Genomic DNA, 24,152 nt, shown 5'->3' on the forward strand with positions numbered 1-24,152 from the left:
TCTGCATAGTTTAGTTTTCCACGGTCTTTAGTATGGACAGGGACTGCAATTGTTCTGTGCGGATGTGAGCCGAGTTGGTGACACTTCGCTCTCAGCTTCAGGCTGTGATGGCTTAGGTTACACAGCTTGAGACTGCAGTGGATGGGCACCACTGTTGTGGGCGGGCCGTGGGGATCCAACGGACCTCCAGCACGTTCAAGTCCTCCAATCGGTCCTCACTGGTGGCCAACTCAGTTACTGCTCGTACTGAGATTGACCCCTCACCTGTGGTCGAGTGGGAGGTCGCCACAGGGCGAAGCAGGTGGGGAAAGACTTCCCAGGAGGCTGCACGTAAGGCCTCCCCGGTTTCTCCGACTAACAGGTTCCAGGTGCTGTCTGTGGCTGGCACTGTCACTGAGCCAGATGCTGTCGCCTGTCCTGTTTCAGAGGAAACCACTCAGCCCGCAAGATCCGGGCAATCGCAGAAGGTGGGATTATTGGTAGTTGGGAGCTCCAACGTTAGGCGCGCTATGCGGCCCCTTAGGGTCTTGGCTGAGAAGAAGAGAAAGAAAACCAATGTGCACTCCTTGTGCATACTCGGTGGAGTCAGATTTCGAAAGGGTCCTCCTGAATGCCATGAAGAGCACAGGGTGCAGCCAACTGCAGGTGGTTGCTCACGTTGGTACCACTGAAGTGTGTCACTTTGGATCAGAAGAAATTCTCTCTGGTTTCGAGCGGCTAACAGAAGTGGTAAAGGCTGTCAGTCGTGCATGCAAGATGAAAGCAGAGCTGACCATTTGCAGCATAGTCGACAGGACCGTTTGCGGACCTCTGGTACAGAGCCGAGTGGAGGGTCTGAATCAGAGGCTCAGGCGGTTCTGCGACCTTGTAGACTGCATATTCCTCGACTTGCGCCAAAGGGTGGTTGGGGTTCGGGTTCTGCTGAATAGGTCAGTTGTCCACTATACACAGGTGGTGGCTACACGGGTAGCAGAGGCTGTGTGGCGTGGGCTGGGCGGTTTTTAGGTTAGAAGGTCTCGGGAAAACACAAGAAGTGCTTCAGTCACAAAGCGTGCAGGCTGAACACATGAAGAACGTAGATACAGGAACCACTGGTATAACAGTTGTAAGTTGTCGTAGCTATGTTGGGAAAGTATCAGAGCTCCAAGCGCTAATAGAAAGCACTGATCCTCAAATCGTTATAGGAACTGAAAGCTGGCTAAAGCCGGACATAGCCCAGCCGAAATATTTGCGAAAAACCTAACGGTGTTCCGAAAGGATAGGCTAAACACGGTAGGCGGTGGCGTGTTTGTTGCTGTTAGAAATAGTTTAACTTGTCGCGAAATTGAAGTAGATACTTCCTGTGAATTGGTGTAGGCAGAGGTCATTGTTGGCAACCGAATAAAATATCCTTTTACCGACCTCCCAATTCAGATGATACAGTTGCTGAAAGGTTCAAAGATAACTTGAGCTTGATCTCAAACAAGTACCCGACTCCCATGACAATAGTTGGTGGTGACTTTAATTTACCCTCGATATGTTGGCGAAAATACATATTTAATTCCGGAGGTACGCATGAAACATCATCCGAAATTGAGCTAAACGCATTCTCTGAAAATTATTTCGAGCAGTTAGTTCATGAGCCCACGCGAATAGTAAACGGTTGTGAAAACACAATTGACCTCTTAGAGCAACAAATAATCCTGAGTTAATAACGAGCATCAAAACCGATACAGGGTTTAGTGAACACAAGGTTGTCGTAGTGAGATTGAATATTGTAATCCCTAAATCCTCGAAAAATAAGCGAAAAATATACCTCTTCAAAAAAGCAGATAAAAATTCACTTGACGCCTTCCTGAGAGACAATCTCCACTCCTTCCAAATTAATAATATAAGTGTAGACCAGATGTGGCTTGAATTCAGAGAAATAGTATCGGCAGCAATTGAGAGATTTATACCAAGTAAATTAACAAACGACGGAGCTGATCATCCTTGGCACACAAAACGGGTTGGAACATTGTTGCAGAAACAACGAAACAAACATGCCAAATGTAAACAGACGCAAAATCCCCAAGATTGGCGATCTTTTACACAAGCTCGAAATATAGAGCGGACTTAAATTCTAGATGCTTATAACAGTTTCCACAACGAAACTTTGTCTCGAAACCTGGCCGAAAATCCACAGATATTCTGGTCGTATGTGAAGTATGTCAGCGGCAAGAAACAATCAATACCTTCTCTGCGCGATAGCAATGGAGATACTACCCAAGACAGTGCTGCCGCCGGCCGGTGTGGCCGTGCGGTTAAAGGCGCTTCAGTCCGGAACCGCGTGACCGCTACGGTCGCAAGTTCGAATCCTGCCTCGGGCATGGATGTGTGTGATGTCCTTAGGTTAGTTAGGTTTAATTAGTCCTAAGTTCTAGGCGACTGATGACCTCAGAAGTTAAGTCGCATAGTGCTCAGAGCCATTTGAACCATTTGAACAGTGCTGCCAAAGCAGGGTTACTAAACACAGCCTTCCGAAATGCCTTCACAAAAGAAGACGAAGTAAATATTCCAGAATTCTAATTGAGAACAGGTGCCAACATGAGTAACGTAGAAGTAAATATCCTCGGAGTAGTGAAGCAACTTAAATCACGTAATAAAAGCAAGTCTTCTGGTCCAGACTGTATGCCAATTAGATTCCTTTCGGAGTATGCTGATGCATTAGCTCCATAGTTAACAATCATATACAACCGTTCGCTCGACGAAAGATCCGTACCCGAAGACAGGAAAGTTGCACAGGTCAAACCAATATTCAAAGAAGGTAGTAGGAGTCATCACTAAATTACGGGCTCAGATCGTTATCGTCGATATGCAGCAGGATTTTAGAACATTTATTGTGTTCAAACATTATGAATTACCTCGAAGGAAACGGTCTATTGACACACAGTCAACATGGGTGTAGAAAACATCCTTCCTGTGAAACACAATTAGCTCTTTATTTACATGAAGTGTTGAGTGCCCTGCTTGAGCGTTGTTGGTGAGAGAAAGAATCCGTTATACTAGATAAGTATTAGACCAAGTCCCCAGAAGTCTGCTCTCACTTCATCTGTAGATCTCGTCGTGTCTGTCAGCGGATTCCTGGGAGTGGGTGGACAGCTCTACTTGGGCGCTTTCGGACTGGGCGCTTGAGCGTTGTTGGTGAGAGAAAGAATCCGTTATACTAGATAAGTATTAGACCAAGTCTCCAGAAGCCTGCTCTCACTTCATCTGTAGATCTCATCGTGTCTGTCAGCGGATTCCTGGGAGTGGGTGGACAGCTCTACTTGGGCGCTTTCGGACTGGGCGCTTGAGCGTTGTTGGTGAGAGAAAGAATCCGTTATACTAGATAAGTATTAGACCAAGTCTCCAGAAGCCTGCTCTCACTTCATCTGTAGATCTCATCGTGTCTGTCAGCGGATTCCTGGGAGTGGGTGGACAGCTCTACTTGGGCGCTTTCGGACTGGGCGCTTGAGCGTTGTTGGTGAGAGAAAGAATCCGTTATACTAGATAAGTATTAGACCAAGTCTCCAGAAGCCTAATCTCACTTCATCTGTAGATCTCGTCGTGTCTGTCAGCGGATTCCTGGGAGTGGGTGGACAGCTCTACTTGGGCGCTTTCGAACTGGGCGCTTGAGCGTTGTTGGTGAGAGAAAGAATCCGTTATACTAGATAAGTATTAGACCAAGTCTCCAGAAGCCTGCTCTCACTTCATCTGTAGATCTCATCGTGTCTGTCAGCGGATTCCTGGGAGTGGGTGGACAGCTCTACTTGGGCGCTTTCGGACTGGGCGCTTGAGCGTTGTTGGTGAGAGAAAGAATCCGTTATACTAGATAAGTATTAGACCAAGTCTCCAGAAGCCTGCTCTCACTTCATCTGTAGATCTCATCGTGTCTGTCAGCGGATTCCTGGGAGTGGGTGGACAGCTCTACTTGGGCGCTTTCGGACTGGGCGCTTGAGTGTTGTTGGTGAGAGAAAGAATCCGTTATACTAGATAAGTATTAGACCAAGTCTCCAGAAGCCTGCTCTCACTTCATCTGTAGATCTCATCGTGTCTGTCAGCGGATTCCTGGGAGTGGGTGGACAGCTCTACTTGGGCGCCTTCGGACTGGGCGCTTGAGCGTTGTTGGTGAGAGAAAGAATCCGTTATACTAGATAAGTATTAGACCAAGTCTCCAGAAGCCTGCTCTCACTTCATCTGTAGATCTCATCGTGTCTGTCAGCGGATTCCTGGGAGTGGGTGGACAGCTCTACTTGCGCGCTTTCGGACTGGGCGCTTGAGCGTTGTTGGTGAGAGAAAGAATCCGTTATACTAGATAAGTATTAGACCAAGTCTCCAGAAGCCTGCTCTCACTTCACCTGTAGATCTCATCGTGTCTGTCAGCGGATTCCTGGGAGTGGGGGGACAGCTCTACTTGGGCGCTTTCGGACTGGGCGCTTGAGCGTTGTTGGTGAGAGAAAGAATCCGTTATACTAGATAAGTATTAGACCAAGTCTCCAGAAGCCTGCTCTCACTTCATCTGTAGATCTCATCGTGTCTGTCAGCGGATTCCCGGGAGTGGGTGGACAGCTCTACTTGGGCGCTTTCGGACTGGGCGCTTGAGCGTTGTTGGCGAGAGAAAGAATCCGTTATACTAGATAAGTATTAGACCAAGTCTCCAGAAGCCTGCTCTCACTTCATCTGTAGATCTCGTCGTGTCTGTCAGCGGATTCCTGGGAGTGGGTGGACAGCTCTACTTGGGCGCTTTCGGACTGGGCGCTTGAGCGTTGTTGGTGAGAGAAAGAATCCGTTATACTAGATAAGTATTAGACCAAGTCTCCAGAAGCCTGCTCTCACTTCATCTGTAGATCTCATCGTGTCTGTCAGCGGATTCCTGGGAGTGGGTGGACAGCTCTACTTGGGCGCTTTCGGACTGGGCGCTTGAGCGTTGTTGGTGAGAGAAAGAATCCGTTATACTAGATAAGTATTAGACCAAGTCTCCAGAAGCCTGCTCTCACTTCATCTGTAGATCTCATCGTGTCTGTCAGCGGATTCCTGGGAGTGGGTGGACAGCTCTACTTGGGCGCTTTCGGACTGGGCGCTTGAGCGTTGTTGGTGAGAGAAAGAATCCGTTATACTAGATAAGTATTAGACCAAGTCTCCAGAAGCCTGCTCTCACTTCATCTGTAGATCTCGTCGTGTCTGTCAGCGGATTCCTGGGAGTGGGTGGACAGCTCTACTTGGGCGCTTTCGGACTGGGCGCTTGAGCGTTGTTGGTGAGAGAAAGAATCCGTTATACTAGATAAGTATTAGACCAAGTCTCCAGAAGCCTGCTCTCACTTCATCTGTAGATCTCATCGTGTCTGTCAGCGGATTCCTGGGAATGGGTGGACAGCTCTACTTGGGCGCTTTCGGACTGGGCGCTTGAGCGTTGTTGGTGAGAGACAGAATCCGTTATACTAGATAAGTATTAGACCAAGTCTCCAGAAGCCTGCTCTCACTTCATCTGTAGATCTCATCGTGTCTGTCAGCGGATTCCTGGGAGTGGGTGGACAGCTCTACTTGGGCGCTTTCGGACTGGGCGCTTGAGCGTTGTTGGTGAGAGAAAGAATCCGTTATACTAGATAAGTATTAGACCAAGTCTCCAGAAGCCTGCTCTCACTTCATCTGTAGATCTCATCGTGTCTGTCAGCGGATTCCCGGGAGTGGGTGGACAGCTCTACTTGGGCGCTTTCGGACTGGGCGCTTGAGCGTTGTTGGTGAGAGAAAGAATCCGTTATACTAGATAAGTATTAGACCAAGTCTCCAGAAGCCTGCTCTCACTTCATCTGTAGATCTCATCGTGTCTGTCAGCGGATTCCTGGGAGTGGGTGGACAGCTCTACTTGGGCGCTTTCGGACTGGGCGCTTGAGCGTTGTTGGTGAGAGAAAGAATCCGTTATACTAGATAAGTATTAGACCAAGTCTCCAGAAGCCTGCTCTCACTTCATCTGTAGATCTCATCGTGTCTGTCAGCGGATTCCTGGGAGTGGGGGGACAGCTCTACTTGGGCGCTTTCGGACTGGGCGCTTGAGCGTTGTTGGTGAGAGAAAGAATCCGTTATACTAGATAAGTATTAGACCAAGTCTCCAGAAGCCTGCTCTCACTTTATCTGTAGATCTCATCGTGTCTGTCAGCGGATTCCTGGGAGTGGGTGGACAGCTCTACTTGGGCGCTTTCGGACTGGGCGCTTGAGCGTTGTTGGTGAGAGAAAGAATCCGTTATACTAGATAAGTATTAGACCAAGTCTCCAGAAGCCTGCTCTCACTTCATCTGTAGATCTCGTCGTGTCTGTCAGCGGATTCCTGGGTGTGGGTGGACAGCTCTACTTGGGCGCTTTCGGACTGGGCGCTTGAGCGTTGTTGGTGAGAGAAAGAATCCGTTATACTAGATAAGTATTAGACCAAGTCTCCAGAAGCCTGCTCTCACTTCATCTGTAGATCTCATCGTGTCTGTCAGCGGATTCCTGGGAGTGGGTGGACAGCTCTACTTGGGCGCTTTCGGACTGGGCGCTTGAGCGTTGTTGGTGAGAGAAAGAATCCGTTATACTAGATAAGTATTAGACCAAGTCTCCAGAAGCCTGCTCTCACTTCATCTGTAGATCTCATCGTGTCTGTCAGCGGATTCCTGGGAGTGGGTGGACAGCTCTACTTGGGCGCTTTCGGACTGGGCGCTTGAGCGTTGTTGGTGAGAGAAAGAATCCGTTATACTAGATAAGTATTAGACCAAGTCTCCAGAAGCCTGCTCTCACTTCATCTGTAGATCTCGTCGTGTCTGTCAGCGGATTCCTGGGAGTGGGTGGACAGCTCTACTTGGGCGCTTTCGGACTGGGCGCTTGAGCGTTGTTGGTGAGAGAAAGAATCCGTTATACTAGATAAGTATTAGACCAAGTCTCCAGAAGCCTGCTCTCACTTCATCTGTAGATCTCATCGTGTCTGTCAGCGGATGCCTGGGAGTGGGGGGACAGCTCTACTTGGGCGCTTTCGGACTGGGCGCTTGAGCGTTGTTGGTGAGAGAAATAATCCGTTATACTAGATAAGTATTAGACCAAGTCTCCAGAAGCCTGCTCTCACTTCATCTGTAGATCTCGTCGTGTCTGTCAGTGGATTCCTGGGAGTGGGTGGACAGCTCTACTTGGGCGCTTTCGGACTGGGCGCTTGAGCGTTGTTGGTGAGAGAAAGAATCCGTTATACTAGATAAGTATTAGACCAAGTCTCCAGAAGCCTGCTCTCACTTCATCTGTAGATCTCATCGTGTCTGTCAGCGGATTCCTGGGAGTGGGGGGACAGCTCTACTTGGGCGCTTTCGGACTGGGCGTTTGAGCGTTGTTGGTGAGAGACAGAATCCGTTATACTAGATAAGTATTAGACCAAGTCTCCAGAAGCCTGCTCTCACTTCATCTGTAGATCTCATCGTGTCTGTCAGCGGATTCCTGGGAGTGGGGGGACAGCTCTACTTGGGCGCTTTCAGACTGGGCGCTTGAGCGTTGTTGGTGAGAGAAAGAATCCGTTATACTAGACAAGTATTAGACCAAGTCTCCAGAAGCCTGCTCTCACTTCATCTGTAGATCTCATCGTGTCTGTCAGCGGATTCCTGGGAGTGGGTGGACAGCTCTACTTGGGCGCTTTCGGACTGGGCGCTTGAGCGTTGTTGGTGAGAGAAAGAATCCGTTATACTAGATAAGTATTAGACCAAGTCTCCAGAAGCCTAATCTCACTTCATCTGTAGATCTCGTCGTGTCTGTCAGCGGATTCCTGGGAGTGGGTGGACAGCTCTACTTGGGCGCTTTCGGACTGGGCGCTTGAGCGTTGTTGGTGAGAGAAAGAATCCGTTATACTAGATAAGTATTAGACCAAGTCTCCAGAAGCCTGCTCTCACTTCATCTGTAGATCTCATCGTGTCTGTCAGCGGATTCCTGGGAGTGGGGGGACAGCTCTACTTGGGCGCTTTCAGACTGGGCGCTTGAGCGTTGTTGGTGAGAGAAAGAATCCGTTATACTAGATAAGTATTAGACCAAGTCTCCAGAAGCCTGCTCTCACTTCATCTGTAGATCTCATCGTGTCTGTCAGCGGATTCCTGGGAGTGGGTGGACAGCTCTACTTGGGCGCTTTCGGACTGGGCGCTTGAGCGTTGTTGGTGAGAGAAAGAATCCGTTATACTAGATAAGTATTAGACCAAGTCTCCAGAAGCCTGCTCTCACTTCATCTGTAGATCTCGTCGTGTCTGTCAGCGGATTCCTGGGAGTGGGTGGACAGCTCTACTTGGGCGCTTTCGGACTGGGCGCTTGAGCGTTGTTGGTGAGAGAAAGAATCCGTTATACTAGATAAGTATTAGACCAAGTCTCCAGAAGCCTGCTCTCACTTCATCTGTAGATCTCATCGTGTCTGTCAGCGGATTCCTGGGAGTGGGTGGACAGTTCTACTTGGGCGCTTTCGGACTGGGCGCTTGAGCGTTGTTGGTGAGAGAAAGAATCCGTTATACTAGATAAGTATTAGACCAAGTCTCCAGAAGCCTGCTCTCACTTCATCTGTAGATCTCATCGTGTCTGTCAGCGGATTCCTGGGAGTGGGTGGACAGCTCTACTTGGGCGCTTTCGGACTGGGCGCTTGAGCGTTGTTGGTGAGAGAAAGAATCCGTTATACTAGATAAGTATTAGACCAAGTCTCCAGAAGCCTGCTCTCACTTCATCTGTAGATCTCATCGTGTCTGTCAGCGGATTCCTGGGAGTGGGTGGACAGCTCTACTTGGGCGCTTTCGGACTGGGCGCTTGAGCGTTGTTGGTGAGAGAATGAATCCGTTATACTAGATAAATATTAGACCAAGTCTCCAGAAGCCTGCTCTCACTTCATCTGTAGATCTCATCGTGTCTGTCAGCGGATTCCTGGGAGTGGGTGGACAGCTCTACTTGGGCGCTTTCGGACTGGGCGCTTGAGCGTTGTTGGTGAGAGAAAGAATCCGTTATACTAGATAAGTATTAGACTAAGTCTCCAGAAGCCTGCTCTCACTTCATCTGTAGATCTCATCGTGTCTGTCAGCGGATTCCTGGGAGTGGGTGGACAGCTCTACTTGGGCGCTTTCGGACTGGGCGCTTGAGCGTTGTTGGTGAGAGAAAGAATCCGTTATACTAGATAAGTATTAGACCAAGTCTCCAGAAGCCTGCTCTCACTTCATCTGTAGATCTCATCGTGTCTGTCAGCGGATTCCTGGGAGTGGGGGGACAGCTCTACTTGGGCGCTTTCGGACTGGGCGCTTGAGCGTTGTTGGTGAGAGAAAGAATCCGTTATACTAGATAAGTATTAGACCAAGTCTCCAGAAGCCTGCTCTCACTTCATCTGTAGATCTCATCGTGTCTGTCAGCGGATTCCTGGGAGTGGGTGGACAGCTCTACTTGGGCGCTTTCGGACTGGGCGCTTGAGCGTTGTTGGTGAGAGAAAGAATCCGTTATACTAGATAAGTATTAGACCAAGTCTCCAGAAGCCTGCTCTCACTTCATCTGTAGATCTCATCGTGTCTGTCAGCGGATTCCTGGGAGTGGGGGGACAGCTCTACTTGGGCGCTTTCGGACTGGGCGCTTGAGCGTTGTTGGTGAGAGAAAGAATCCGTTATACTAGATAAGTATTAGACCAAGTCTCCAGAAGCCTGCTCTCACTTCATCTGTAGATCTCATCGTGTCTGTCAGCGGATTCCTGGGAGTGGGTGGACAGCTCTACTTGGGCGCTTTCGGAATGGGCGCTTGAGCGTTGTTGGTGAGAGAAAGAATCCGTTATACTAGATAAGTATTAGACCAAGTCTCCAGAAGCCTGCTCTCACTTCATCTGTAGATCTCATCGTGTCTGTCAGCGGATTCCTGGGAGTGGGTGGACAGCTCTACTTGGGCGCTTTCGGACTGGGCGCTTGAGCGTTGTTGGTGAGAGAAAGAATCCGTTATACTAGATAAGTATTAGACCAAGTCTCCAGAAGCCTGCTCTCACTTCATCTGTAGATCTCATCGTGTCTGTCAGCGGATTCCTGGGAGTGGGTGGACAGCTCTACTTGGGCGCTTTCGGACAGGGCGCTTGAGCGTTGTTGGTGAGAGAATGAATCCGTTATACTAGATAAGTATTAGACCAAGTCTCCAGAAGCCTGCTCTCACTTCATCTGTAGATCTCATCGTGTCTGTCAACGGATTCCTGGGAGTGGGTGGACAGCTCTACTTGTGCGCTTTCGGACTGGGCGCGGCAGCAAACCACGGCGCGTCAAACTTTTAAGTTCCAACGCCTTACACTCCGGTCATTGCAAGAAGAGACATTTAGCAGACGGGCTGTGTTTAATCTCACAGATATACCACTGAGTGACACTGCAATGTTAGTGTTAGAAAAGGGACTTAATTTTGCGCCTACTCCGAAGACCTTCCCCATCAAGGAGTTCATCAATGCCGTTGAACAAGGTGTTTTAAAACTTCCGAATGATGCTGCTGAAGAAATAATGCGAGAGGCTTGCAGATCAATAACTAGGATGCCTGCACCCAAACAGAACGTCACCATTGAAAGAAGAAGAGCGCTCCGTTCTTTAAAAGAAGACAACGATACAGTAATTTTACCAGCTGACAGGGGTAACGCCACTGTTCTCCTGCCTGCTTGATCTTATTTGGCAAGATGATGGAGTTACTACAGGATACAGCGTATCGTCGTCTCCAGAAAGATCCGACGGATGCCGTACAACGGAAGACATCCGCTGTCCTCAAATCCAGCCAACTTCCTGACCATTTGAAGAAGAGTTTAAGAGAACGAGCACCAGTTCCGCCACGACTTTATGACCTGCCAAAGATACCGAGGGAGAATGTTCCGCTTCGCCCTATCGTCAGTAATATAGGTGCCCCAACATACCACCTAGCTAAACATCTTGCTTCTCTTCTGAGCCGGCCGCAGTGGTCTCGCGGTTCTAGGCGGTCAGTCCGCAACTGCGCGACTGCTACGGTCGCAGGTTCGAATCCTGCCTCGGGCATGGATGTGTGCGATGTCCTTAGGTTATTTAGGTTTAAGTAGATCTAAGTTCTAGGGGACTGATGACCACAGATGTTAAGTCCCATAGTGCTCAGAGCCATTTGAACCATTTTTTCTCTTCTGAGTCCCATGGTGGGGAAATGTGAACACCATATTCGAAACTCTGAAGATTTTATACGGTGACTGAAGAACCTGCGCGTTGAATCTACTGACTTACTAGTGAGTTTCGATGTGGTTTCTTTGTTCACACGGGTGCCTCTGATGGACTCATTACAACTCATAGGAGATAAGCTGGAAGAGGACGTCTTACACCTTTTCAAACACGTGCTTATCTCAACTTACTTTTCATTTATAATAATAAGTTTATTGCAGCCAAATAGCTATACAAATTCAATGTACAATGATAATAATAAGATAAATTAGAAATTTCACATATTGTGATTTGCATAGTCACTTATTGTTCATGTCCTTTTGGTACAGAGCTCTATATGGTAACGTTTGCAACTTTGCTGACACAGTTTACACTCACACATTTCGTTTGGTTCATGATATGACGTGTTGTTGCAAATAAGGTGGTGGAAACCATGGACTGCCAATCTGGTGATCACGTGTCTCATTTCGAAGTTTTCCTTTTTACATGTTCGGTCAATCATGGCATCTGTGCTGTAAAATTCTGGAGGTATGTCTTCCCTGTTTTCCTTCAATGTTTTAAGTAGACTTTCCAGGGCGCTGCTATTGGGTAGTATCAGGATTGTCCGAAGGTCTTCAATGAGGAAGGGTTCCCTCGCCAGCAGGTATACAAGTCTCGATCGTGTTGTTTTGGACACTCCTATTGCTTTCTTTATGTAGGTCGCCTTCACTCTTTCTAGTGTAGTGAGGTTGTTCACTGTAAGATGTGGTCCAATAATTTCTATGCCGTACGTCAGTATTGGGAAGATTTTGGCTATGAATAGTGCCATTGCTGTCTCTAGGCTAAGGGATCTGATGTATTGTATTTCATGTATTGCCATTATCGCTTGCATTGCTTTCTCTGTTACATGTTTTGTGAAACATTTTGCAGTTGTTTGTATTGTGACCCCTAGGGACCTGTAGTCCGGTACAATCCTCAGTTTTCTCTGTCGTATGAAGATCTCAGCTGATGCAGGTGTTCTTCCTCCATTTCTGAGTACCATCATTTCTGTTTTCGCCACATTTATTTCGAAGCCGTGGTCGACACACCAATCTTCCATATCGTTTATCGCTTCTTGTAACTTTGCAATATTCTTTGCACCTACTACAATATCGTCTGCATATGCATATGAGACTACACCCTCCCTTTGGGACTTTCTTACAGTTTCTTCCGCTGCAAGGATAAATAGCAGAGGACTCAATGGGTCTCCCTGTAGTACTCCGTTTGATTGGAGTATCGGCTCCGATAGAAGGAGATTGTCTGATATTCTTACTTCGTTCCATTGCAGTATTGTGTTTATAATTCGTGTCCAGATGTTGTTTTTTCCCAGGGTTTCCTCTAGGTTTTTGGTCATTAATTTTCTGTTTATAAAGTCAAAGGCTCTTGTAAACTCTATGAATGCTACATAGAACTTTTCTCTGTCTTCAAGGGCTTCCCATACGCTCTTTAGCAGGAGTTCTATTGCTGTCAGAGTTGATCTTCCCTTTCTGAATCCCATTTGGCTTTCGGGGAGGTGTTCGTCGATTATTTGCTTTATTCTTTCTGTTATTATTTTTGTGAACACTTTGAAAGGTAAGTTTTCTAGGGCTATGCCTCTGTATTTTCTAGGGTCGTTGGGGTCTCCTTTCCATTTATAAATCACTTTTACTGTTGACTGTCTCCACTGTTCCGGAATGGAGGCTGTTTCTATACACTTATTATAGAGTTTTGTCGACATTGGCGTTAGTATTTGGGCAGTGTCTTTCAGGTATTCGCTATAAAGTCTGTCGGGGCCTGCAGCTCTTTTACTCTTGGTGCTGTTAATGGCATCTTTGATCTCTTCCATGGTCAATGGGATCCAGTCCACAGTTGTTTGCAGCATTGTATCCTCTCTGCCGTCCGGTTTCCCTCTTAGTCCTTCCTTATTCAGTACGTTGTCGAAGTGCGTCTCCCATATTTTCATTTCTATGTAATGTGTTTCCGCTCGTTTTCTGGGGCGTAGCACAATATATGGGTCTTTTGAGGCTTCCTCCACTAGTTTCTTTCCTTCTTTTGCCCAGAATGATCTTTTCTTTTCCTTTAGAGATTTCTTATAGATGCTTCGTTTTTCGGCGTAATTCCTGAGGAGTATAGGGTTCTCTGCGCACTGTTTTAGTTGATATAGGCTTCCTAGTACATCTTTTCTTAGACTGTAACACTCTGTGTCGAACCGTTTCTTCGCTCTTCTTTTGTATCTGGGGTTGGCGGCTTGTCTTAGGAGTTCTCCTATCACTTCTGTTGCTTCCTCTAGTCGCGAATTGTCTATTAACATTTCGATTTGTTTTATATGATCGGATTCTGCTTCCACTTTCCCGACGTCTGTTGTTCTCGAGAGTGCTTCTTCCTCGTTTTCTTGCGTTTTTCGCCATGCTCCTTGGATATTTATTTCCAGAGGGATATGTTTCCGAAGTGTTGTGTGGTCTGCAGTCCAGAGAGGTAATATATTACCCCTGACTGGTCCCCATATGAACGCAATGTCTATTGTACTTTTGCCGTTGTGGGAAATATATGTAGTAATGTTGGAATTGTTTAACAGGATAAAGTCTTCTTCCTGCAACTTTTCCACTGTTACTTTTGCTTTGTAATTTTGTACATCCATTCTGCAATTTAAGTCTCCAGCAATAATTAGTGGTTTATTATGTCTACTCTGAGTGATCAGCTGGCCTGTTTCATCTATTATATCAATGCATGTTTTGTTCGGTTAGAAGTATGCTGATATTATTGTAATGTGTTTCGTTTTATTTGACGACGAGTATTTTGAGAAGACTAACGGTATTGCTGTGGGTAGACCTCTGTCTCCCATAGTAGTTAATCTTTTTATGGAAGATTTCGAGGACAAAGCACTTCAGACGGCGGTTTTGAAACCCAAATCTTTTTGGAGATATGTAGATAGTACGTTTGTGGTATGGCCGCATGGGACAGCAACGCTTCCTTCTTTTCCGGAACATCTGAACTCCCTCCATCCAAGCATCTGTTTCACCATGGAGGAAGAGAAAGATGGTGAGCTCCCGTTTCTGGACGTTTTGGTTCGTAGAAAAGGAGACTGCTCCTTGGGTCACAGTGTGTTCCGGAAGCCTACGCACACAGACTTGTATTTACAAGCCACGAGCTGTCATCATCCCCCACAGCGCAGCGTTATATTACAGACGCTGGTGCATAGGGCTAGAGCCATCTCAGATCAGGACAGCTTATCGACAGAGTTTAGCCATCTGCGCTCTGTGTTTGCCCAGAACGGGTACTCCGAGAAGCAGATCCGGAACGCATTTCGACCAGCATGCTCCAAACCTCAAGATCAGCCTGAAGAGGCAGAGAACACCACGGCGTTGGTTTTTCTACCGTATGTCGGTGGCGTGTCTTTTAAGATGGGCAGAATTTTCAAGAAATACCGGATTAAATGTGTTTTCCGGCCTCCAGCACAAATGCAATCAATGCTGGGCTGTGTTAAAGACAACCTCGGCCTGAGGAGACCAGGAATATATAAAATCCCGTGCCAATGCGGGAAGTCTTATATTGGCCAGACGTGTCGTACGGTCAAAGACAGATGCGACGAACATAAACGTCACACGACGTCACACGAGGTTGGGTCAGCCAGAGAAATCTGCGTTTGCTGAACACTGCCTTGACACGGGACACGGCTTGAATTATGAGGAAACCAAGATCCTCTTTCATGCCTCCACATACTGGGACTCCATCATCAATGAGGCGGTCGAAATACGTATAAGCAGTGACCTAATAAACAGAGACACGGGGTTTCACCTGAGCAAAGCCTGGGAGCCAGCCTTGGCGGCACTAAGGAATCGTCAGCCGCAGATTAGCAACCGCACCGAGTCAACGCAGATGGGAAGTCTTAGCACAGATGCTTAAATCGCGCGCCAACACCTCGCGCGCGCGAACGGGGTCCGTCGCTCCCGGCCGCATTTTCCCGCGCCGCGGCGCGCTACCGCAGACCGCGACCCGTTTCTCCAGCAGAGGGCTCTGGTATTCGACGCTGTCTACGATTGGTCTTCGATGATGATATGCCCCGCTGGCGCCTGCGCTGTTCTAGAAAGCCAGAATATTAATTGACGAGCTTCTCAGCGACGCGACAGTAGCACCTGAAGATGGCGGGCAGTTGTCTCGCTGAAATATTGTGGGGTTTCTACAATATTATCCGGCGTAATTCCCTGGAACCTATCAAGCATCTTAGGTGTTGCAAAACAACTTAAGTCACTTAATAAAGGCAAGTCTTTCGGTCCAGATGGTATACCAATCAGGTTCCTTTCAGAGCATGCAGACACAATAGCGCCTTTCTAGCAATCATATACAACCACTCACTTGATGAAAGGTCTGTTCCTAGAGACTGGAAAGCAGAACAGGTCACGCCAATATTCAAGAAAGGATATAGGAGTAACACATTCAATTACAGACCCTTATCACTGACCTCAATTTGCAGCAGGATTTTGGAGCATATACTGTACTCGAACGTTATAAATCATCTCGAAAAAAATGACTTATTGATACATAACCAACACGGATTCAGAAAATATCGTTCTTGTACAACACAGTTAGCGCTTTATTCCCATGAAGTAATGAGTGCTGTCGACAAGGGATCTCAGATCGATTCCATATTCCTGGATTTCCAGAAGGCGTTTTGATACCGTTCCTCACAAGCGACTATTAATCAAATTGCATGCATATTTGTGTGACTGGATTCGTGATTTATTCTCAGAGGGGTCACAGTTCGCAGTAATAGCCGGTAAACCATCGCGTAGAACAGAAGTGATACCTGGCGTTCCGCAAGGTAGTGACCTAGGCCCTGACATAAATGATCTAGGTGATAATCTGAGCAGCCCCCTTAGATTGTTTGCAGATGACGCTATAATTTACCGTCTAGTAAAATCATCAAACTATTAATTCCATTTACAAAATGATCTAGAGAGAATTTCTGCATGTTGCGAAAAGTGGCAATTTCCACTAAACGAAGAAGAGTGCGTGGTCATCCACATGGGTACTAAAAGAAATCTAAGGGCTGTCAATTCGACTAAATACTTAGGAAATACAATTACGAGCAACGTAAATTGGAAATACCAGATAGACAATACTGTGAGGAAGGCGAATAAAGACTGCGCTTTGTTGGCAGAACACTCAGAAGATGCGACAAACCCACTAAAGAGACAGCCTACATAACATTGTCTGTCCTCTGCTGGAATATTGCTGTACGGTACGGGATCCTTACTAGGTAGGATTGACGGAGGACATCGAAAAAGTGCAATGAAGGGCAGCTCGTTTCGTGTTATCGAGCAATAGGGGTGGGAGTGTCACTGATATGATACACGAGTCGGGGTGGCAGTCACTGAAACAAAGGCGGTTTCCTTTGCGGCGAGATTTACGAAATTTCAATCGCCAACTTTGTCTTCGGAATGCGAAAATATTTTGTTGACACCCAACTACGTACGGAAAAATGATCATCATATAAAATAAGAGAAATCAGATCTCAAACGGAACGATTTAGGTGTTCCTTTTCCCCACGCGCCGTTCGAGAGTGGAATGGTAGAGAAGTAGTATGAAAATGGTTCGATGAACCCTCTGCGAGGCATTTTAGTTGTGAATTGCAGAGTAACCATGTAGATGTAAATGTAGATGTAGATGTAAATGTTGTTCCGGATTTCAGATTTCTGCCTCACAATCACGATTCTGTGCAATTGTTCCTTTCTATTTTTTTACTTACTTCCGTATTCCATGCTGTCGTCGGTTTCTTCTTCCATAAATAGAGGATTATTTGTTTCGGCCGTACGTGGTAGCCGCGCTGTCTGGGGCGCCTTGTCACGGTCCGTGCGGCTCCCCCCGTCGGAGGTTAGAGTCCTACCTCGGGCATGGGTGTGTGTTGTCCATATTGTCCAAAGAGTAAGTTAGTTTAAGTTAGATCAGTAGTGTGTAGGCTTAGGGACCGATGACCTCAGCAGTTTGATCCCATAAGACCTTAACACAAATTTCCAAATTTGTTTCGTGCGCTTGTTCTCATTAATTTAGTAGAGGTGCCCAAAAAAAGTTCAACCTTCTTTTAACCACTACTTCTGATGTTTGCCCTATATTTCTGCAGATCTCATCACTTCTTCTCATTTTCTTGCCATCTGTACTTTTGTGTTGCACGCATTACTTTTGTAACAGTCCGTCTTTCAAGTACGAGTGTTCTGTCCAGCTTACAGTTCATTGTTAAGCGTTCAAATCCGTATAAACATTCTGGTGACAGTAGACTGGTAAAGAATTTTAGTTTTTTTTCTAGGCGTGCGTTTCTTGTTGTAAATATTCCTTGTGAAATAATATGCTATATACGTTTTGTTAACTCTTACATCCACTGCTAACTTTCCAGTCGCTTATGTTTTATAGTTTCTCCAAGATATTTAAATTTACATACTCTCCCTGTGTTACCTGTTTGTGTTTCTGTGCAGTTTGACGAATTTTTTTATATTTCTCATGAACTTTTCCTTTCAGTTGAAATTTTGAGATCAGTACTATTTTTTATTTGTTCCAGAAACTTGAGTAGAACAACTGCGCGTGCCAGATTTTCAGAAAGTATTGCAAAATCGTCAGCAAAAGTCAAGCAGTTTAGCTTAATTCCAATTGCTTTATTTCATAGAATTATTTGGTTGAATTTTGCTGTTAGTGCTGTTAATTTTTCATGTATTCCAGTGTAATACTTCAAAACGGCCTAAGGCGGAAGTTCAGATAGTGAAATAGGCATATTATATGCAGTGAAAATGCGAAAATATCTTTTCGAAAATATTAAAAAAATGTTGCTGTCATTACGCACTCTGTGTTTGGCCAGTGCATTCTTTGTGATAGTTTAGAGCGAAAGACCGAACTGAAACGTAAAGACATTATCTCAAACACTGCTCCTAGATTACGGCTGCAAATACTTGTCTTACTAGTGGAATGTGTTGTTGTGCCCATAGGATTTGAGTGCGGTCGTGAGACGCACAGCGGACTTCATGGGCCGGCAGCTGTCAGATGAGCAGGTGTCGGCACTGTGCGAGCACCTGAGCTTCTCCAAGATGCGCGAAAATGCAGCTGTGAACCACGAGGAGGGCCCCCCTACTGAGTCGCCTGTCGCGGCGACGGCGGCGGCGGCGGGCGGAGCAGACGGCGGCGACCCGGCGCTGCGGTTCATGCGGCGCGGCAAGGCAGGGGCGTGGCGCCAGGAGATGCCCGCCGCCTTCGTCGACAAGTTCGACCGCTGGACCCAGCAGAAGACGGCGGGCACGGGCCTCCGGGTCGGCGTCTCCGGCGGTCACCAGTAGCGTCGTGGGGCACCTCGTGTTTCCTCTGATGTGCTCCGCACGACGTCTCTAAGCGGTTGACTACGGCACACTATTTGAGTCTAATCATTGAAGTCGCTAGAAAATGTGAACGTGTAATTCTTCAGTCCTTCCCTGTGATACGTTGCGTGTTGAATAAACGCGTCTTCCGCCGACTGTTCGCGTCGTTCTCCCTTAGTTGAAGAAGACAGCGAGTCACGCCGTCGAAATATCATGCGAGTACCACGCGAGGAAATGGCAGAGAGACCGGCTTATTCAAAGTATCAAAACACAAGGTTTTGTATTTTGATGTGTTGCAGGCTTTTAGTTTAGTTTTTCCACCAGTGCTATGTTTATTACGTATGTACGAAAATTAGAAAGTAACGTGTCACTACCTTATTATTAATTTAGTGTTTGTTTATTTCGTAATATCTTGTGAATTTGCCTACCATCTTACTTGATACATTCGACATTTGTTTAAGTTACAGCAGTCATTCTACATGTTCCAGTAGAATTTGTAACGATTCTCGAATGCAAAATGAAATTTTCACTCTGCAGCGAAGTGTGCGCTGATATGAAACTTCCTGGCAGATTATAACTGTGTGCCGGACCGAAACTCGAACTCGGGACCTTCGCCATTCGCGAGCAGTTGCAAGGTAGGAGACGAGGTACTGGCGGATTTAAAGCTTTGAGGATGGGGCGTGAGTCGTGCTTGGGTAGCTCAGTCGGTAGAGCCTTGCCTGCGACAGGCACAGGTCCCGAGTTCGAGTCTCGGTCCGGCACATAGTTTTAATCTGCCAGGAAGTTTGATTCTCGAATGCTTTGGCACGTGTCCTGTTAATATGCCTCATTTTCTGATATGGACTGCTCGTAAACAAAATTTCTTCTATCATGATTTCAAGTACCTCTTCACTTCGATCTCTATCAGACTATTTAGTTATTACTTTCATCTTACCTGGGTTTCTGTTGTACGTTAATGAGCTAAAAATGAACAATTTCACGAACTTATTTCAGAACCGCAAGTCAGTTTTTGGCAACATTACAGCTCTTATGTTGAACAAAACTTTCTTCGTGAGCACCAGTCTGCTGTTGATGACCCTATTCGTGCTAACGTCCTGAACAATCACGATCTCCACAAAGAAATGTCCTACTTACATACATATGTATCCTAAAGACAGTCTGAAAAAGAGGCTCCACTAATATCAAGCTGTAACATGCATAAAGTACTAAATCATATCGTGATTGAAGATAACGAATTTTCCGTTTTTTACGTACGTTTGAAACAGTCGAGGTAATCTTTCAGAGTTATACTACTTTGTGTTTTCTTTCCTTAGGTCACTGCCTTTCTAAAACCTACTAATTTCTCATAAAGTAGGATTAACATAAAATAGTTGTACATTTAATTCATTATGTAGCTTCTCTGAGAATTTTTGTTGTTGTCATAGATGAATCTTCATGAAAAGTTAGCTTACGAAAAATGGTATAATAAATTTTGTTATAAAGGTACTTATTTCTGTACGTTTCCGTATTCATATAAACTGTACTTATTGTCAGACACTAGAATCTGAAATAAATATATGTAGTTCAGGATACACTACGAGCTCAAAATTTCACATCTCCGCTCAAGATTGACTAATAAAAATCACTGCACATGCAATTTACAACACTTGAAACTTTCTAATAACGTTCTGTTATTGTAATTCAATGAATATGATGCAGCTACACTGACGGAAAAGATGGCGACAACAAGAAGTAGTTGTGCGACGTAAACGAAAGCTCGTAGGCATGTTTCAACATTTGAAAGATGATGTCTATTACAATTTCACGCCAGTCGCATATCAGTGAGGCTAGTAGCTATTTTGTTTTAAATACACGCTAAAACGGTCGTGAGCGTTAGTTAGGTTTGGAATTAGAGCTGGTGAGTTGATGTGAGTCAAGAATGTCTTTAAGGCGACAAAAACGACGTTATCAGCACTCCGCTGAGTTTGAACGAGGTCATGTAATAGCGCTACGAGAAGCTGGATGTCCCATCTGCGACACTGCAGAAAAACTTAGCAGGAATTTAGTCACCGTACATGACTGCTGGCAGCGGTGATCACGAGAATTTATGATTGCAAGAAGACCGGCCTCCGGACGGGCACATGGCAATACCGAGAGGAAAGGCCGTCGTGTTCGGCGTATGGCTCCGTCACATAGTACTGCATTTGCAGCAGCAATCTGAGCAGCAGTTGGCACCACCGTGACACAACGAACTGTTACAAATTGGTTACTTCGAGGACAGCTGATAGCTAGACGACCTGCAGTGTGAGCCCAGGCGTTACCATTTTCGACTTCAATGGAGTCAAGCGAGAGCTCATTGGAGGACAGGGTGGAGGTCTGTTGTGTTGTTGATGAAAGCTGGTTCTGCGTCGGAGACGGTTTGTAACGTCCCCATAGAAAAATGTATAAATGACTGTGCTGATAAACCTCTTACGTCATTTGATTTTCAAACAGCTGAGCAAAACTCAACGTACTCAAACAGTTTTCTCTTTACTTATTCTGCTCATCACTTAACTGACACACAATATTTTTAGCCCTACGCAATCTGACTTTCAATAATCACTACAAAAGAATGGCCCCGACTAACAATAACCTATACCTTTCATGAATCACTTACCTCACAAAAATCTTCATTACTCGAACTACTGCAATACAGCGAGCGCCAATACTGCCAGCTAAATGAAAGATTCTAACTACAGAAGGCACTAACTACTGATGGGCATAGTTAGCAAATGAAAGATTTTGATAGAGAACAAACAATGTATTTTACCTTAACAGTGTTCAAAAGTCATAATATATGTACCAGTTCATGACATCCAGTCTTACAAATTTCCTTTTTCTGACGGACACACGTCCAGATCGTCCGCTCTCAAAACTCGGCCATCTCTATCCCAACATCCACCCCAGCTGGCTCCTCAACTCCAACTGCCCAACACTACACAAGCGAATATCCCAACAATGAGTCCAACCAGTCACAGACTGCATACAGCACAGTCAGCGATTTTCATACAGAGCGCTGCGTGGGGTTGCCAACATAAAAACCTAAACAGCCAGTTATGGTTGTGTGTAGGTTAGAAGCAGGCAAGTTGAGGAGCTGCCCCAACTTGTCTGCACGCTAGGCACACTGCAGCTGTACCTAGAGTTATGGTCTGCGGTCCGATTTTGTATGGCAGCAGGAGCACTCTCGTGGTTATCCCGCACACCCTGACTGCAAAGTTGCACGACGACCTGGTGATTCAGCCTGTTGTGCTGTCATTCAAAAACAGCATACCAGGTTGCGTTTTCCAATAGGATAATTCTCGCCCTCGTATCACGATTGTAAACCAACATGCTCTATTGAGTGTCTACAACTACATCTACATTGATGGTCTGTTAATCACACTTAGGTGCCTGGCAGAGGATTCCTCGAACCACCTTCACAATAATTCTATATTATCCCACTCATGAACAGCGCCCGAAAAAAAGGAACGCTGTATCTTTCCGTGCGAGCTCTGATTTACCTTGTTTCTCTCAATGGAGGTCGGGGCCGAAAAAAATATTTTCACATTCGCAGCAAAAACTGGTAAATTAAATTTCGTGAAAAGATCACGCCACAACGATAAACACCTTTTTTAAAAAAAAATATGTCTGCCCTATATACTGTGTCATGTCCGTGATACTCTTTCTCCTATTCCTCCGTAAAACAATACGTGCTGCCCTTCTTTGGACTTTGTTAATGTACTCCGTTAATCCTATCTGGTAAGGATCCCACGCCGCGTACCAGTACTCCAAAAGAGGACGGACAAGCGTAGTGTAGGCAATCTCTTTAGTAGATCCGTTGCATCTTCTAAATGTTCCGCCAATAAAATGCAGTCTTTGGTTCGCCTTCCCCAAAACATTTTCTATATGTTCTTTCCAATTGAATTTCTTCGTAGTTGTAATTCCTAGGTATTTACGGCCTTTACATTTAACTGATTTATCGCGTAACCGAAGTTGAACGGATTCCTTTTAGCATGCTTGAGGATGACCTCACACTTTTCACCATTTGGAGTCTATTGACAATTTTCGTACCATACAGACATCTTTTCTAAGTGATTTCGCAATTTTTTTTTTGATCTCCTGATGGCACGTTGCTTTGGCTTGCTCGATCACCAGATCTGTCTGCAGTGGAGCACTTATGGGATATCATCGGAGGACAACACCAGCGTCATTTTTAAGCAGTCATAAGCATCACTCTATTGACCGACCAAGTGCAACAGGTATGGAACTCCGAGACAAAAACTGACATCCAGCACCTGTACAACACAATGCATGCACGTTTGCATGCTTTCATTCAACATTCTGGCGGTTACATCGATTACAACGTATTACTATTTCACGTTTGCTAATATTTGCCTTGCGTTTACGTTAACCTGAAAGCTTGCAATATCAGTAACTTGAATATGTTAGCTAGACAAATGTATTCCCGATATTTAATTACCCTATATTAATGAGCTTTTGGTGCTGTAATTCTTTTTCGTCAGTGTACGTAAACAAGAAGATGCAACGTTCGCGGAGTTTCGAGAAGATCGGGTTTCAAAATTTTACTCGTATTTCTACATATATTCCGCTTGGTCGCCAGTACTCTAGAAGAACGCAGCCGAATGTGTTAATCGTTTATTATCGGGACAGCGAGGTCCTTGGATCAAAATCGCAGCCTGCATTTATTTTTTCCCTTTCCAAGTAATCATTACGGCTGTGCAAACTGTCATTATTGATTTCATATATTATTTTCATCACCTTTGTCCGGAAAAAAGGAGAGATAAATTTTCGTTGTGAGATTGGAAAAAAACGGATACACAAGTACAAAGATACACAAGAACTTTCAATCAAATGAGTATAGTCATTTTCTTTACATTATTTTTTCGAAATGTGTGGCAAGCATAATGCTGACTGTACGAATTAGGATGATACTCATCATAGAAACGTGGGAAACTTTAATTATTGCGACATGCCGAATCTTTGCATGTGTATGGCTTTTATAATTTGTTTATTGTGAAAACAAACTTGGGTTACATTCGTAAGCGATGCTCGGACATCACACAATTTTTCGGCATACCACGCCTATCTGTTGTTATCATTACTTGGAAATGAAACAAGAAAAAAGATAATCGGAAGAGAAATTCGATCCACAGACCTGGCGTTTATGAAACTAAGCGCTTAGTCGCTTGGCTGCGAAATCCCTAATTACTAGCGACCGTACGAATTATGTAAGTACGCGTAACATGTTCGAACTCCAATTTCTCGAAACCAGTTGAGAGTTGCGTCTTGTTCTTTACGTATATTGAAGTCGTGCCCCACACAGCCTGCCAATATTAATCAAATTTGTGACGGGAAGTTCTTAAGGTCCCCTTGTGAGTTAAATCTCGAGTTTTCAAAGTTTTTATCGGCCTCTTGATCAGGATCTCATTGGCTGACGTGAAAAATTACGACTGTGACTTACAACTCCGCGGAAATACGCTGGTACATGTCGACAGATATTAGACACGTACGTATTCTCTTCACATTTAACATAAATCTAGACCGCACACAACATCAAGTACCGCAGAAATTTCGCAGGTTCCACATGGTCCTGCAGTCTGTGACGGTCCATGTTCTCATTTTCTGCCACAAACAACGAAAAAAATATGACTAA

The 24,152-nt window shown here is 45.6% G+C and overlaps 1 protein-coding gene across 2 annotated transcripts in view; it reads left to right on the forward strand.

Annotated features, from left to right (window-relative positions):
• LOC124605639 (luciferin sulfotransferase-like) overlaps positions 1 to 19,117 on the forward strand; it is a 749,478-nt gene extending 730,361 nt beyond the window's left edge. For both annotated transcript variants that reach the window (XM_047137460.1, XM_047137459.1), the window contains exon 7: positions 18,119 to 19,117. In XM_047137460.1, coding sequence (XP_046993416.1) covers positions 18,119 to 18,463 — 345 coding nt within the window. In that variant the 3' untranslated portion in view covers positions 18,464 to 19,117. The remainder of the gene's footprint in view (positions 1 to 18,118) is intronic.
• The last annotated feature ends 5,035 nt before the right edge of the window (positions 19,118 to 24,152 follow it).

The sequence above is a fragment of the Schistocerca americana genome, chromosome 3 (assembly GCF_021461395.2).
Source record: "Schistocerca americana isolate TAMUIC-IGC-003095 chromosome 3, iqSchAmer2.1, whole genome shotgun sequence".
Lineage (NCBI taxonomy): Eukaryota > Metazoa > Arthropoda > Insecta > Orthoptera > Acrididae > Schistocerca > Schistocerca americana.